We start from the raw sequence: 16,055 nt of genomic DNA, 5'->3' as shown, positions 1-16,055 counted from the left end.
AAGATCATCATGATCACATTGTGATTGAGACTGAGACAAGACCTTAAAACAATGGTCCCTACTAGGCCAACTATAACACTATTTAACATTATAATAAAGTGAATCTTCAAAAAGTTTAGAGGCTTTGGGCTATACATCAGCGAATAACCCCAAAGGTTATTCAAATTATGAATTAGCAACATGGACTAATTGACACTGATTTGAACTGGAAAAGTCTTACAAACTGACACTGTCACATACACGCACACATCTACATCTACTACACTATTTAACCACAACGCTCCACCTCCTGTTAACTTGAGACAGTTCAGATAAGGAAGTTTCGATGAGAACTGTAAACGGTTTAATGCCACACTCCAATTTTATTTTAAACTTAAGGTTTGTTATTACTTAAAATAATTTGGAAAGCTGCTCAAATGAAAATGGTTTACACAGTAATATTATATTGTGTGTGCTTATGGTATCTGGTTGGTAAGTAGAAATATATTTCTATATTTCCTATAGTTGTATTTATAATTAATACAAATTAATTCCAATATAAGCTACCTTTTCAATTTTATACTTTTTAAATGCTTTTTTTTCTCATCTGAAAAGTGTTTAAGACACATTTATTTCAGTGAGTTACTAAACTTCCATCTCTTACTATATCAGTTTCTCAAGCAATTTTGCCACTAAAGCTTTTAATTTACCAAAACCAATGCTGCTGTACTGTACTTTATTTGTTTCTGTAATCCAATGAGATCCCACTTCTAATGCTTGATTCACTAATAGTGTCAAATTAGTGGAAACAGAAAGATAATCAACAGTTTCACTAGTTAAACAAAAGAAAATTACTTTTTTGTGTGAGCCATGCGTTTAATCTGTGTTGAGTAACTGTTCTTCTTGGTTCTCTTTAGGTGTGCTCGGTGATTCAGATGAAATTATGTCAGTGTCAGTGATGGAGGGAGATTCTGTCACTCTAAACTCTGGTCTTACTGAAAAACAGATTGATGATTTTACAGAGTGGAGATTATACAGCACTCGCATAGCTAAAGCAAACATTCCTGAATATGATAATGATAGGAGATTCAAACACAGACTGAAACTGGATCAGACTGGATCTCTGACCATCACAAACACCAGAACCACAGACTCTGGACTTTATCAACTAAGCACCATTGTTGGGAGTAAGGAGATAATCAAAAGATTCAATGTTACTGTTGATGGTGAGTAGAGAATTGCATTGCAATTTTTCATGTATGTAAACACTATTTAATAATTTTCATAACACATTCAGGATGATTCATATATGGGAAAATCACGCTTATAGATACATTTCAGATGTATAAGCGTATCTATAAGTGTTTTTTAATTTTATTATTTAAATTTTTTTTTTAATGTTTGTTCTAATTATCAAATAAAAATTATCCAACATCGACACTCTGTCCATGACTAATTCCGCCTCATATTACATCTCATGCAAGGGGGGAAAGGATCACAGATTGTGTAGAACCAAAATAAATATGGTTAAAATATTCACACACACACAAAAAAAAATGATACGTTGGATTTACTTAATTGTTTTATGTGAACAGGTTCCACGTAATTGGGTTATGTTGAATTTAATTAACATTGTTTATTTCAGTAAACTTTAGTTTTTTACGTAAGGTTAATTCAATACCATTTAGTTAAATCAGGGGCTGGTTGCATAAACCGTTAAGACTAGTCTTAAAAGTTAAACATACATTTTTTTCTTTATAATTTTTTTTAATCAGTTACATAAAAACATAGACTGGCCTAATTTGATACGAAAAGTAAGACTGAATGCCACTTGCCTAACTGCTAGTGGCTCATACTAGATCTTAAGACACTGTCTTAACATAATGGCTTACACTGTAAAAAATACTGTGCCCATTTTACTCAATAAAATTGAGACAACTATTTGCATCAGCTTTTTGAGTACATTAAACTCATTTTATTTGTGTTTATCCTATTAGACTTTGCATGTTTTCAACTTGGACTCTTAAGTAATAGCAACTTAATTTTATCAATTTAGAAAATTATAGTTTTAAGTATATCCAATATAATCTTTTAAGTAAAAATATTTACAAATGTCTCCTTGTAAGCCACACATTAAGTTACTTTTTTCCAAGCTACTTTTTTTATATACATTTAATTATTTTCAAAAAAAATTTAAAGTACCATGAAACAGTAAACCAGCATCTCAATACAAAACATTTATTCATTTTAAAATGACAATGCAACTGTGCAAAACACAGTAGCTTATTTTTTCACCTTTACATAAAGCTGACTTCAAGTAAAAAAAACGTTATGTACTACAAGAGAGTATTTCATTTTCGTATAACAGTTTTTTCAATGACCATTGGTCTGTTTAACCAACTGAGAACAGTAATTCAGTCATCTAATTAAAACAATGTTTCGAACAATGTTAAAAACATAAAATTCAAATACATCACAATTATTACATCAGAAAAGTGAACACCAATTTAAAGGGTTAGTTCACCCCAAAATGTAAATTCTGTCATTAATTATTCACCCTCATGTCCTTCCAAACCTTCGTTCATCTTCAGACACAAATTAAGATATTTTTGATGAAATCCCAGAGCTCTCTGATCCCTCCATAGACAACAATGTGATGAACACTTTCAAGGCCCTAAAGTATAGGAAAGACATAATTAAAATAGTCCATGTGACTCCAGTGCTTCAAACTTAATGTTATGAAGCCACGAGAATACTTTTTGTGCGCACAAACGAACAAAAATAACAACTTTATTCAGCAATTTAGCTTTAGCCTGTTAGCGTTAGCCAAGCCATGTAATTCAAGGCAAATTTAAGTATTTATCAATACAAACATGTAGCTTTATCCTTGCTATATTTAAAGCATCAAACCATTGAACAGTTTATATTTAATGTCATTCTTACCTTTTTTAGTGTCGTTGGGTTGCCAGCAGTGCAAATTCAGTCCTGTCACCCATCAAAATGGCGTCTGTCATGAACATTTGTGTTTTTGCAACAGCCAAATCCACTTGTTTAGACTTTTAAATAAATTTTACTTAAAAAGTATCTCGAAAAGGCACACATCTAAAAAGCCCAGTAAACATTACTCAAGATAATACACGCAGCATTTAATTGTAAAAAACAAGTGTTTACAACAACATTATATTAAATAAGTTACTCAAAATATTAAGTAAAGTACCAAACATAGATTTATTTGTTGAAAATATAGAATTTATTTTTGTTACAATTACAACCCCACAGAGTCATTTTTCCCAGTGTAGTTTATGCAACTGGCCCCAGGTCAACATTCTTAATTTTGTCCAAAACTATTCAATTTAATTATTCTAAAATGAATATAAAAAACAAACCAAAACAAGTAATCCAGTTTAATTGATTATTTTTATTTAGTGAAATACAAATTTTTTTTTAAGGTCTTATTGGCTATCAGAAGATGGTTTTGCTACATCCATGGCATACCCAAAGTAGTCGTTTTTTATTATTATAACAACTTTAATTGTTATTAGCAGGTCCTCACCCCAAGCACACACTTCACCACAATGGTAACCTCAAAAACACTAACATAACAAAAACTTTTAAATACCAATATAACAAAACATTAAGCATTAAAAATTCTCTCCATTTTCTCATCTTGTTAAAAATGCATCAAAAATAGCACTTTATTTAAACATTTACTCTCCGAATTCAGCCCCTTTGCAAAGCATGATGGGAAGTGAAAGTCTTGTTTGATTGGGTTACTTGATTGAAACATGTTATTTCAAAATGAAAACATCAAGTTATGTCAAAGAGTAACGGTTTTAAGTCAGTTTAACATGAATGAATTACATTTGAACCAGAAACCTGATACAATTGTGTTAAATCAAGATGAATTGCTTAAATAAAGTGAACAGCATCATAAAATAATTTTTTGAGTGTTGTTTAGGATATGCATTTCATTTAGTCTAATCTCAGTAGTATTGCAGCACTACACAGCAAAAAGTAAAGTAAACAAAAAGTAAAACTGAGTAGATACACTCTGGGAGAGTGTGATACAGGAATTTGTATAGAGATTGGGGGTCATTGTAAATATTTTATCAATTTCTTTGATGACATCAGATCAAAATAACTTACAAGAACATTTAAAACGCAATGAAAAATGAGCTGTTTCCTGAAAAGCATACAGCAGCTGGACTGGATATGCATTTTAATTAAATGCCTAACAGAGATGAGGAGAAGCTATTCAAATGAATTAATTCCTCTTTAATGAGCCTTAATAATTGTGACTAACATATTTTATAAGAGAATTCTTTAGGAGAGAAGCTAGATGGTGCTTAGCCTACCTTGGCAGTTAAGAGCTACAATCTCAGATTTTGTATCTTTTATTTTGTTGCTGGACAATTCAAAAATGATTGAATTATATTTTATAATCTGAAATCATTATTAGGAGGGAAATCAGGACTGTCAGTATTGGCACTGATGTGACTGACTGACATCACAACAAACTCTCATTCAACACATGACAACACTGACAAATACAGCAGTCCTCTCACTTACTGATGATTTATTCACATTTCTCTGGTTCTCTAATATTTTCCAGTTGATCTGTCCAGCATCACTACACAACAAGAAAGTGTGAATACTGAAGGTAATGACACTGATATTCAGATCAACAGCACAATTGTGAATGTGATACTGATTTTATACAACAGTTCAATAAACTAAAAAGTTAATATTGAGTTATGTCATTACTAGGGGTGCAATGATACACGTATTCGTACCGAACTGTTTCGGTGCAGGGCTTTCGGTACAGTGCACGGGTGTACCAAACGGTTTCCGAGTGCAATCTTTAACAGTTAAAGGTCCCATGGCATGACATTTTCATTTTATGAGGTTTTTTAACATTAATATGAGTTCCCCTAGCTTGTATATGGTCCCCAAGTGGCTAGAAATGTTGATAGGGGTAAACCGAGTTCTGGGTGTCCTGCTCTGCCTTTGAGAAAATGAGAGCTCAGATGAGCTGATCTGGAATCTTCCCTTTTGTTATGCTGCACAACGAGGCTCTTACTGTATTCATATCAACGTCGTGTTTGCTGTTAGTTGTGGTCAAAGCATTTTGTGAGAGAAAAAGTGCTGCAATGATGAGATCACTGCAGCCTTTCATGTGATAGGAAAAGATCGAAAAAATAATGCTCGACAGCTGTAATGGTAAAAAAACGTAGTAAAAATATTCGAGAGGGGTTCCACATGTTACAAAGTTCGTAGAATAAGGAGGAAGAAGACAGGGTCAGCGTGACTGGGACTCGTGTTTATTCAGAACTCTCAGATTCAAACAAAATAAACTTGCGCGGACAGCGCTCTCAACAACTCACAACAATATAACTTTTCTCAGCAATCTTCCTCCAGCTCTCGTCTTTCTGGTCTACAAGTGCCCAGTCCGTCTCGCTCTCTCTGGCAGCGCTTGCAGACCTCGCTAAACCACGCCCAAATGGCACACTTCATGTGCACTTTCTGTCTTGTGGACTTACAATGCCCGCTGCGTGCGCGTGTCCGCTAAGTCCACAAGACCGCAGGGTGTCCCATTTGTCATTTTAGGTCTCAGAAGGGTCCCCTTCTGAGGTCGAAATGCGCCCTCGATGCGCACTTCTGCCGAGCCCGCACTGGTGCAGGTTACGCAGTGGACTTCTTCCCAGCAGGCAAAGCACCATTACGTCATGAAAGTGCGGACTCAGAGGAAGACCGCATGGGTTTAGGGTGCCATTTGGGACAGGGCCATTTTCACTGAAGTCTCACAGCAGACACGCCCCTTGAAATAGAGCATTCAAGCCAGAGGACTAATATCAGAATAGAAAAATGTCTTTTATTTCTAAATTATGACATTTATATGATGTAAAAATCATACTAACAATATAAGTACACCTCATGAAACATTATAAAATATATATTTTTTAAATCCACGCCATGGGACCTTTAACAGTCGGCTTGTTTTAAGCGTGGAACACACTTCAATCCGAGTTCCCACACGAATATATGAAGTATCCAGTCCATTTTATGACAAAATTCAAATGATAAATGCCGTTTAGTTTACAGCAATATATTCAATACATTTTAGTTATAATTTAATTTATTTAAGGACAGACACTTTTTTTTGTTCAGTAAACCACTGTTTAATAAAAATAAATAAAAAGCAATTTTGTAAAACTGCTGAACCGAACCGTGACTTCAATACCGAGGTACGTACCGAACCGTCAGTTTTGTGTACCATTACACCCCTAGTCATTGCATAATAGTCCATTAATCTTGTCTTTTTTTCTCTGCAAAAAAAAAAAAAGTTCCTAGCAAAGCCAAAGCAGGCAAGCTCCTTAAACTTTCTAAACAAATGCAATTGAGCCATAAACATGTTAAAGAAGGCTGTAGTCTCAGACGGTTAGTGAACAGACTGTGTGCATCTTAGGGTTAGGTAAAATATGGGTTAGGTCAGACTGACAGATTGTCTCTCACATCCTCCAGTGTCTCTGGTAGTGTTGATCTCTGCTGCGGCTGCTGGATCTCTGTTGATTGTTGCTGCTGTTGGGATCTTCTGGATCTGCAGGAAACACAGAAGAACAGACCAAGAAGGCAAGCTTCACCTACTGATGATATATCTGTAATAATAACATTTTAACACGTCTGTCATTGTTTTTTTTAAACAGTTCAGACTCGTGATGAAGGGATAACTTACGCTGATCCAATGTTCTACAAAAGAAATACACAAACAGCGGTAAGACAATTCTTGTTAGAGTTCACATTGTCCAAATTGAGACTTCTGACAGGGTCCTCCCCTTACCCCCCGCAGCTTGTCAGAGGCCCTTCCTATGGTCTAGTGCCCTCGGCACATGGCATGCCCGGTAGACCTGTGCGTTAATCCGGCCCTGCTTGTGTCTTGAAATGCTCAGGTGACAAGTGAATGCCTTATCAGCAGATATGTGTGATGCTGCTTTAGCATTTGGCCTAAACAAGGCATCTAAAAGCTGCCTACAGCTGCCTTAATTTCCGGAGTGCTACAGTGATGTTTTAAGATATCATTTCAAAGGCTAGATTACTAAATTTTGAAAAGAGCTATTGTATCTAAACTGCAGTTAAGCCTTTAAAGGGATATTTCACACTAAAATGACAATTAAGTCATCATTTACTCACCCTGGTGTTGTTCTAATGCTGTATGCCCTTTTTTCTTTTATGAACCATGAAAGCACAGCATTTTTTTTAAATGCTCCGCCCGCGCTAGTCCATATAATGGCAGTGAATAGCAGCCAGCGTCAAGCTTTAAAAAAGATACTAAAGTATCACAGAATGATCCCATATGACACGTGCCATGTATTACAAATGTTCTGAAGATATACAATAAGGTTTGGTGAAAAACTGAAAAACTTAGTTTTTTTAATTTAATGTATTATTTATTAAAAAAATTGTCTGTTGTCCTCATTCTTTAGACACTATTAGCACCACAGTTTACTCCGCCTCGCCCAAAAAAAGCATACAAGTTGTGAGAAATAAAGATAAATAAATATGTGACATGAAATACAATGGCAAGAAATCTCAACATTGTATCTGTGCACTTTCTTCACCGAGCTAAATATCTCTGGACAGGAACTTGGGTATCAGATGATTTAAAATGACAGTTGACAGATCCAATAACTTCTTGTTACGATGGACACAATGGATATATTCACCTCAGAGAAGAAGGTACATGAGTTCTCGCATTTTCATAATCTTTTTCTGGGTGAGTTTGAGTGAATTGCGGCGCTAATAGAGTATCTTCAAAAGGATTTTCATTAAATTATACATTAAATTTCATATTGTATACCCACAGAACACTTGGAATACATGGCTCGTGTCACAAGGGATCATTCTCTCATTTAAAGCTTGATGCTGGTCACTATTCACTGCCTATATATGGTTGAGCGCGAGCGGGACATTTAAAAAAAAAAATTACCTTTTGCGGTCCAAAAAAGAAAGAAGGGCATATGGCATTAGAACAACACCAAGGTGAGTAAATGATGACATAAAGGCACACGCCGACTTTTTGGGACTTCTTATTCACCGTATCCCCCAGAGTTAGATAAGTCCATACATACCATTCTCATCTCCGTGCGTGCCATAAGTCTGTCTGACCGCTAGCCTAGCTTAGCACAAAGACTGGAGGTAAACGGCTCCAGCTAGCCCTGCTCAATACGTGACAAAATAACGCCAACATTTTCCTATTTACATGTTGTGATGTGTATAGTTACATCGTGTACTAAGACCGACGGAAACTGAAAAGTTGCAATTTTCTAGACCGATATGGCTAGGAACTATACTCTCATTCCTGAGTAATAATCAAGGAACTTTGCTGCCGTACCATGAGTGCAGTGGAGCAATGATATTACACAGCGCCTGAAAATAGGCTAACTTCCGTCAACATAACCAGCGTGACAACCTGCTGGCACATGGAGCGTGCTGGGGACTATTTTCAGGCGCCGAGTAATAGGGGAGAGCGGGGCACAACCTAACGCTTTTTGACTGTCTCAGTTTGTGTAAATCCACTTGGGGTTCAGAGTATTTATTTTTTCCCACATTAATTTCCCACATGTCTAGTAAAATTATGTATTTTTTAGTGCTGTCAAACGATTAAAATATTTAATCGCGATTAATCGCATTAATGTCATAGTTAACTCACAATTAATCACAATTAATCGCACATTTTTATTTATTCTAAATGTCCCTTGATTTCTTTTTGTCCCATTATTTTTTCTTATTTTAATGCTCTTATCAACATAGAAAAGTGGATCGGCTTGCTTTGTTCAAATGTTTGTTTTATTGAAAAAAACATTGGCATACTTTAGTGTTCGATTTCACACCAACATTCTCACTTGGAGCAAATAATCTCACACAATGTAACACTGCCCATCAATAAAAGGGTGAAACAAATACTTTGTTGCACAAACAGCCCCTTCAACAGCCCTTTCTAAGGGATCAAAACAGGGTGATACAAAATAAAATTACAAAGTGCACATGCAAGGTAAACTAGGACTCCGCCTATAGTGCAGTTAAACCAGGGGTCGCCAACTAGTGAACTCCGGTCCGAATCCGGACCGCGAAGCCTTTTGACATAATGAAACAGTTAACGTTGCAATGCTCACTGTTACTACGTTCAGACCCAGACGCGCGGTCAAGCATGCAGTGAAGAAGAGACTGATGGTGCGCTCACACCGGACGCGAATGACGCGACATGCACACCGCTTAATCCGCGCCGCAGAATGTCTATTTGCGTCTTTGCATTGACTTAAATCACTCGCGCAAAACGCTTCATTCGCGTCTGGTGTGTAGGCTACGCACCATCAGAGCAGAAAGCAGCGCTCAAGACAAGCACTTTTAGTTGAAGACCCCTGAGTTAAACCATGGCTTAATACGTTTCTCATTTCGGCGTCTCACGCCTGCCATCCACGTCTACTCTTTTAATGGCCCAAACAAGTGTGGGCAGCCGCAGCGTGCCTGATGTTTTGTTTCCGGTCTAGCTACATCCGGAGTGGTGTTGTAGTTTTTCTAACGTTACTAGTTGTTGCAACAGCATGTGAAAAAACTACAAAGTTTGTTAGACCAAAAAGAACGTTAATCTCGCGATAAAAAAATTGACGCCGTTAAAATAGGTTTGCGTTAACGCCGTTAATAACGCGTTTAACTGACAGCACTAGTATTTTTGTTTCATTAATACAGTGCATACTTTTTTCTTGATATACCCCGAAAGAATGGAAGTGAAATGTGACAACATGCCCCATAGGTGGGGTACATTGCAACATGACCAAATAACAGCTTAAAATGTTACCTGGTATAATCAAAGAAATATACAAGACAAACTAAAATATTTTATCAATAAAATACAATGATTAACTTTTTAAAATAAAAGAATGTCATTTTTTAATCATTAAAAATAATGCAAATTTTTGCGTTTCACAACAAACACATCGCTAAACACAGTTATACAGCATAGTTCAAAAAATTATAATAATGAATAATTTCTGAACATTGACTCTCAGTCTTTATTCACATTTTTCTCATGGTTTCTCAAAAGAATTCATAAAAGTATAGAATATATTAGCATATTTCTAATAGGGGCACATTTTAACGCAGTGTTACAATGCACCCCACCAATGAGATTTAAACCCCGGCTCGTGTATTCTGTTGGTTAGATCAACATTAAAGAACCATCTCAACTGTTAAATAACAGATATAAGATTGAAATAATATCAGATTTGTCTTATTTTAAATAAACACAAAAAACAAAGATTAAAAATAAACTTAAGTAAGAAATTTACTTTTGCTATTGTTAAATAAATATTCAGTCATATCTTCTGAAGATTTTTAAAGGTCCCATGGCATGAAATTTTCATTTTATGAGGTTTTTCAACATTAATATGAGTTCCCCTAGCCTGAATATTGTCCCCAAGTGGATAGAAATGTTGATCGGTGTAAACCCGAGTTCTGGCTGTCTTTCTCTGCCTTTGAGAAAATGACAGGCCAGACGAGCCAATCCTGAAGTCTCCTGGTTTGACGTCCAAGCAGGACCGGTTACCTCCCTTTCCTCCGCCCAGAGAATCTGGCATGCCCATGCAAACGCTCGAGAGATCATGGGTTGTGAACGAGTGAATGTTGGCAGTTTCTCAGTGTTTGGATGTACAAATGAAAACAGAAGTCTTTTTTCAGTTCCTTCTGATCTGTGATCAGTGATTTCTGATGTGTAGCTAATTATTTATTATTCGTGCACACACTGCGGCTTCTCTCTCTCCAGACAGAACGGTGTTTTCGTGTTTTCTATCTTGTGAGTCAGTGTTTTTGTACGTCCTCGTCGCATCTATCGGTTCTAAAATGTGCATACACTCATGAGTTTCTGCTCAACATCGGCCTCACACACGCCGAAGCTCGGGCTGCACTGGCCGGTGGCCTTCAACATCCCCGACCCCCAGTACTGCATCTGACCCACAGCGGAGGCACCAAACGCGGCGTTAGATTAAGCAGAAGGGGGGTAAGCGTGAGCATATTCGGGCTAACCAGCCTAGCCCCACAATAAACTGGATTACATTCGATTACTGCTGTTGTGTCTGTGTTTGCGCTGTGTACTCAACGCACGTCACTGACGCTTTTATTTTATTTAAAAAATAATGCTATTATCAACACTTACTTTTAACTCGTTCATCTCGACAGCTGTAATGGTACTTTGCATGTGTTACAAAGTTGGTAATAATGATGAAGACGGACTCGGTGTGACTGGGACTCGTGTTTATTCAGAACTCTCAGATACAAACACAATAAACTCGCGCTCTCATAACTCAGTAGTTACTATAAATAACTTTGTTAGCAATCGCTGAGCTCAGTCTCTGGTACATTAGTGATGTTCGGTTCGCGAACGATCTTTCTTTTGAACCAGTTCTTTTTAGTGAACCGATTCAGTTCACCAAATCGGACTGAATCGTTCTAAACGGTTCGCGTCTCCAGTCAGCGCTGATCCATAATTTACTAAAGTTACTAACTTTCTGACATGAGTGACAGTCCCTCCGACTAGAAATAGACTAATAACCTGAAGTATATGCTGTAACTACAACAGTTCAGACATGCTGAGAACTGATGTGAAGTGAACTCAGGTCCATCCGTCTCTCTGGCAGCAGCTCGTGCCTGCTCGTGCCTCGTAGACCTCGTTAAACCACGCCCCCTCTGCTCATTTAAAATGCAAAGATGTCAGCCAATCACAACAGTGGGCGTTTTTACTGAAGTCTCACAGCAGACACGCCTCTTGAAGCAGGGCATTCAGCCACAGGGCAAACAGTAGTATAGACAAAATGCCTTTTATTTCTAAATTATGACATTTTATGATGTAAAAGTCATACTAACAATATAAGTACACCTCAGGAAACATTATAAAATAATAGAAAAATGCCATGCCATGGGACCTTTAAATTTTCATTATAGGGTGAACTATCCCTTTAACATGGACAAAAAATCTGACCTCTGATACAAAAAAAAATAAATAATAATAATTTGTTACATTTATATAGCGCTTTTCTGGGTACTCAAAGCACTTTACATATGGAAGGGGGGAATCTCCTCAACCACCACCAATGTGCAGCATCCACCTGGATGATGCGACGGCAGCCATATTGTGCCAGAACGCCCACCACACACCAGTTTATTGTGGAGAGGAAATAGAGTGATGAAGCCAATTAGTATATGGGGATGATTAAGTGGCCATGATGGACATAGGCCAGTGGGCAAATTTGGCCAGGATGTTAAACCCCTAATCTTTTTTCGAAGAATATCCTGGGATTTTTAATGACCACAGATACCCCTTTTCCACCAAGGCAGTGCTGGTGCTGGTTCGGTAGCCAGAACCTATTTTCAAATCGGTTCTTTGTCTTTCCACACCCATACCCCTTTTCCACCAAGGCAGGGCTGGTGCTAGTTCGGAGCCAGAGCCTAGTTTCAAATCGGTTCTTTGTGTTTCCACACCCAAAGCGCCAGCTCCGAGCCAGGAAAAGTGGTTCTTAAGTAGCACCAAAACATTGCAGGGCTAGCAATTGTCAGTGCGGTCACTGTCACACACACTGTCCTCTGGGATACTCTCCATTATTCTGAACTGAGTGCTTGACCTGTGCTGTCCCTGTTTGGTAGGCAAAATGCAAATTTGTCTCGGTATGTATGTGTAAAGTTGCCATTTAATGCCATAATATGTCATTTTTAAAGGTTATTTATGTTGATATATTTGTTAAATGTCTGTTTTATAACAATATAAGACAATTCAAAACATATTTGCAAAAACAGAACAGATATACTAGCAGGTTACAGAAATCAGACTTTATGCAATCTGACTCCACAGTTGCATGACGTCCACATGCGTGGACAGTTAGTTTTTGGTGTATAAAAATGAGTTCCCTTTCAGTCGGTCACGTTCGACGTACGTCGGACGTACCGACGAATTGGGATCACTTCAGGGAGCCCCTATCAGCTTCGAGATATAGAGAACAGGCCAATGGGCCATTGCAGTGCGAGATTTGCATCTCGCGCTCCGCCCCGCGCCGCGGGTATGAACAGGAAGCGAGAGCGAATGCACGCTGTCATTCACTTCGGAGCCGAACGGCGTTGATGAAGCAAGACTGCTTTTCTAAAAGAGAACCTATCTGCAAGAGAGATGCTCCAGAGAACGAGAAGGACGCTCTGTGTTGGCGAAAAGGCACAATCAGCGCGACCGCGTGCACACTGCTGCATCAGCATAACAAACTGCTGTTCTCACAGCAACTGTCGGTTTTGGTGAGGGCGTTTGTTTCAGTGAGTGCAAACACAGGACTGCACTTACCACCTGTGTGTTGCCGCGGTCTTCCCCTGGGTGCTTCAGCACTGTTGAAAGAGCGTTTCCTCATAAAAGAGCAACACGGGTGTGACACTGCATCTTTTTCAAGACGTCATTCCACTTGTGCGTTTCTGGATGCGGTTGTTTCCTGTCCTGACGGCCACGATCCCTCTTGCATAAACATGTTGAGACCGTGTTCGTGGGTGATCCGTGTTCTCTCGGGGGAACGGGATCACGTCGACGCGCTGGTCATCTCAACTTCTGCGTGAGGGTTTGAGTGTTCAGCGCGCCGTGTGCCATCTAGCTGCCGGGTGACAGCGCGGGTTGCCACGGCAACCCAGCGTGCGTCACTCGGCACCTCCGATGCGCGGTCGAGACTATGATGCCTCAAACGGGGTTGAGTCCCTTCACTTATACCCCGATCTAGTCTCTTTTCTGGTGCACTAGAGGGGGGACTATTTTGGCTGATAAGCCTGGGTGATCTGAGGATTACAGTGAGGCTTCCCTGCCGCGTACATCTCTGTGGGCCCCTCACTCCTCTATCGCATCGCAAGAATGTTGAGACTGTGTTTGTGGGTGGTCTCATGAGAGCATAGCCACCTCGGCGCGTTGTTCGTCTTGCCTTTTTCATAGGGGCTTAAGTGTTCAGCGCGCCGTGTGCCGTCTCACGGCCACACTCACTATCTCACATGTCTGCTGGTAGCTTACAGATGGGATTGCTGGTCCTTAAAAGGGGACCTAGCGTTTCATTTGGGGCTCTAGCAGAGGACAGATGTCAATCGCTGCATCGGAGAGAGGGCTGTTATGTGTTGAAAATGAAGATGATGCTGAGATTCCCACCGTAATATTGGGCGCTCGTGCTGAATCAGATTCATACTTGACAGCCATGCTTTCACGGGTGGCTGAGGCATAGTGCAACGCATAAATCGCCTTGCCTGCCCCTTGCCTTTTCTTGGATGTGCATTGGAAGGCTTTGGCATTGTGGAACTATTGGTGCCAAAATATGGAACAGCAATAGGGCCATAATCTGTATAAAGTTTTCCTCTCTCTCACTACCCTCATCGGTGGGGTGGCAGTGCCACTGGCAGGCCACCTCCACCCTGCTTAGTGCACGAGGGTAATTCTGAGCCGAGGTTGAGCTGCGCACAGCGCTGGCCCTTGGCTAGACGATGTCCACCCTGGTCCAGAAACACCATTGACCCGGATTCGGTCTGGAACTGTTCTTCCCCGGAGGAGGGCCGGGTGGAAAACCATTAGTAATTCTGTTCCGCCACTGATGTTAAAAACAGCCAGTGGTACCCAAATAAAAAAATAAGAGCAGTTCCAATACCTCTGGGTCTCGGGAGTTCAGGAATGGCAGCGTGTGACGCTACAAAGCCTCGCCGCTTTCATTCCCCTCCTCACAAGAGGGCGAGAATGGCAGTGTGTGACGCTACAAAGCCTCGCCACTCTCATTCCCCTCTTCTCAGCGGTGCGTGGACAACAGTGCGCGACGCTATGCCTCGCCACTCTTGTTCACCGCTGAGGCAGACCGTGCGCAACGCCACAAAGCCTTGCCACGCTCAGCCCCCTCCTTCATTTGGGGAGCGCGCTTGACGGTGTTCAACTTGACGGTGGTCAAGCTCCCATGCTTCGCCACCCTCAGACGCCTCTCCCTTCGCCAGCAGGGGGCACCGGCTGTGGGAACGCACTCAAGCGGCCTCCCCACACTCGCACGCCCCCTCCGTGGACGCAGGTAAGTGTTGCACAGCACACTCAGATCCCACTTCGGGCCGCTCACATGCCGTCCGAGTCAGATCCCTGCATTCCGCGTCGCTGCCCCGCTGCGGGTACGTCTGTGGTTAATCCCCTTGCTCGGTGTCTGGGAGCCTGGCTAGCGCTTCCCAGCCCGTCTCGGGGCCGTACCATCAGACTCGGCTATGTGATTCAGTTCGCCCGGCGTCCCCCTAAGTTTGGGGGCGTTCACTTCCCAGTAGCGAAGGAGAACGTCCCCGTGCTCCAGGCGGAGATCGCAGTCCTACTGGCGAAGGACGCGATGGAGCCGGTCCCACCAGCCGATATGAGGTCCGGGTTCTACAGCCCGTACTTCATTGTACCCAAGAAAGGCGGCGGGTTACGGCCGATCTTGGACCTGCGATTCCTGAACCGGTCCCTTCACAGGCTGCCGTTCAGAATGCTAACGCAGAAGCGCATCTTCAGGTGCGTCTGTCCCCAAGATTGGTTTGCAGCGATCGACCTGAAGGACGCGTACTTTCATGTCTCGATTCCCCTCAACATCGGCCCTTTCTGTGCTTCGTGTTCGAGGGACGGGCATGTCAGTACCGCGTCTTGCCCTTCGGCCTGTCCCTGTCGCCCCGCGTCTTTACGAAGGTTGCGGAGGCGGCCATTGCTCCCATGAGAGAGCATGGTGTTTGCATTCTCAACTACCTCGACGACTGGCTGATCCTTGGCCAGTCGCGAGAGCAGTTGTGCGGACACCGGGACAAGGTGCTCAGTCACCTCAGCCAGTTCGGACTTCGGGTCAACTGGGAGAAGAGCAAACTCTGTCCCACACAGAGGATCTCTTTTCTCGGTATGGAGATAGACTCGGTCGCCATGACAGCGCGCCTCACAGAGTGTTGAACTGCCTGAATTCGTTCAGAGGCAGGACAGCGGCACCACTGAACACTTTCAGAGGCTCCTGGGGCATATGGCATCCGCAGCCGCAGTA

At 40.8% G+C, this 16,055-nt stretch overlaps 1 protein-coding gene across 5 annotated transcripts in view; it reads left to right on the top strand.

Moving 5' to 3' along the window:
* Window positions 1-304: 304 nt before the first annotated feature.
* The window catches only part of LOC307120394 (uncharacterized protein), an 80,934-nt gene continuing 65,183 nt past the window's right edge, over window positions 305-16,055 (top strand). The window contains exons 1-6 of one of the 5 annotated variants that reach the window (XR_013815783.1): window positions 305-471; window positions 897-1,205; window positions 4,592-4,639; window positions 6,324-6,417; window positions 6,502-6,609; window positions 6,684-6,751. Coding sequence is in view for 4 of the 5 variants with exons in the window: in XM_079807415.1 (XP_079663541.1) it covers window positions 417-471; window positions 897-1,205; window positions 4,592-4,639; window positions 6,324-6,344; window positions 6,502-6,609; window positions 6,684-6,751 (609 nt within the window). In the remaining variant the exon portion in view is untranslated. The remainder of the gene's footprint in view (window positions 472-896; window positions 1,206-4,591; window positions 4,640-6,323; window positions 6,418-6,501; window positions 6,610-6,683; window positions 6,752-16,055) is intronic. The other 4 variants (XM_079807415.1, XM_079807417.1, XM_079807416.1 and 1 more) reach the window with 4 other exon arrangements.

The sequence above is a fragment of the Gobio gobio genome (assembly GCF_949357685.1).
Source record: "Gobio gobio genome assembly, chromosome: 24".
NCBI classification, from domain to species: Eukaryota; Metazoa; Chordata; class Actinopteri; order Cypriniformes; family Gobionidae; genus Gobio; species Gobio gobio.
This window is presented reverse-complemented; position numbering and strand designations above follow the sequence as displayed.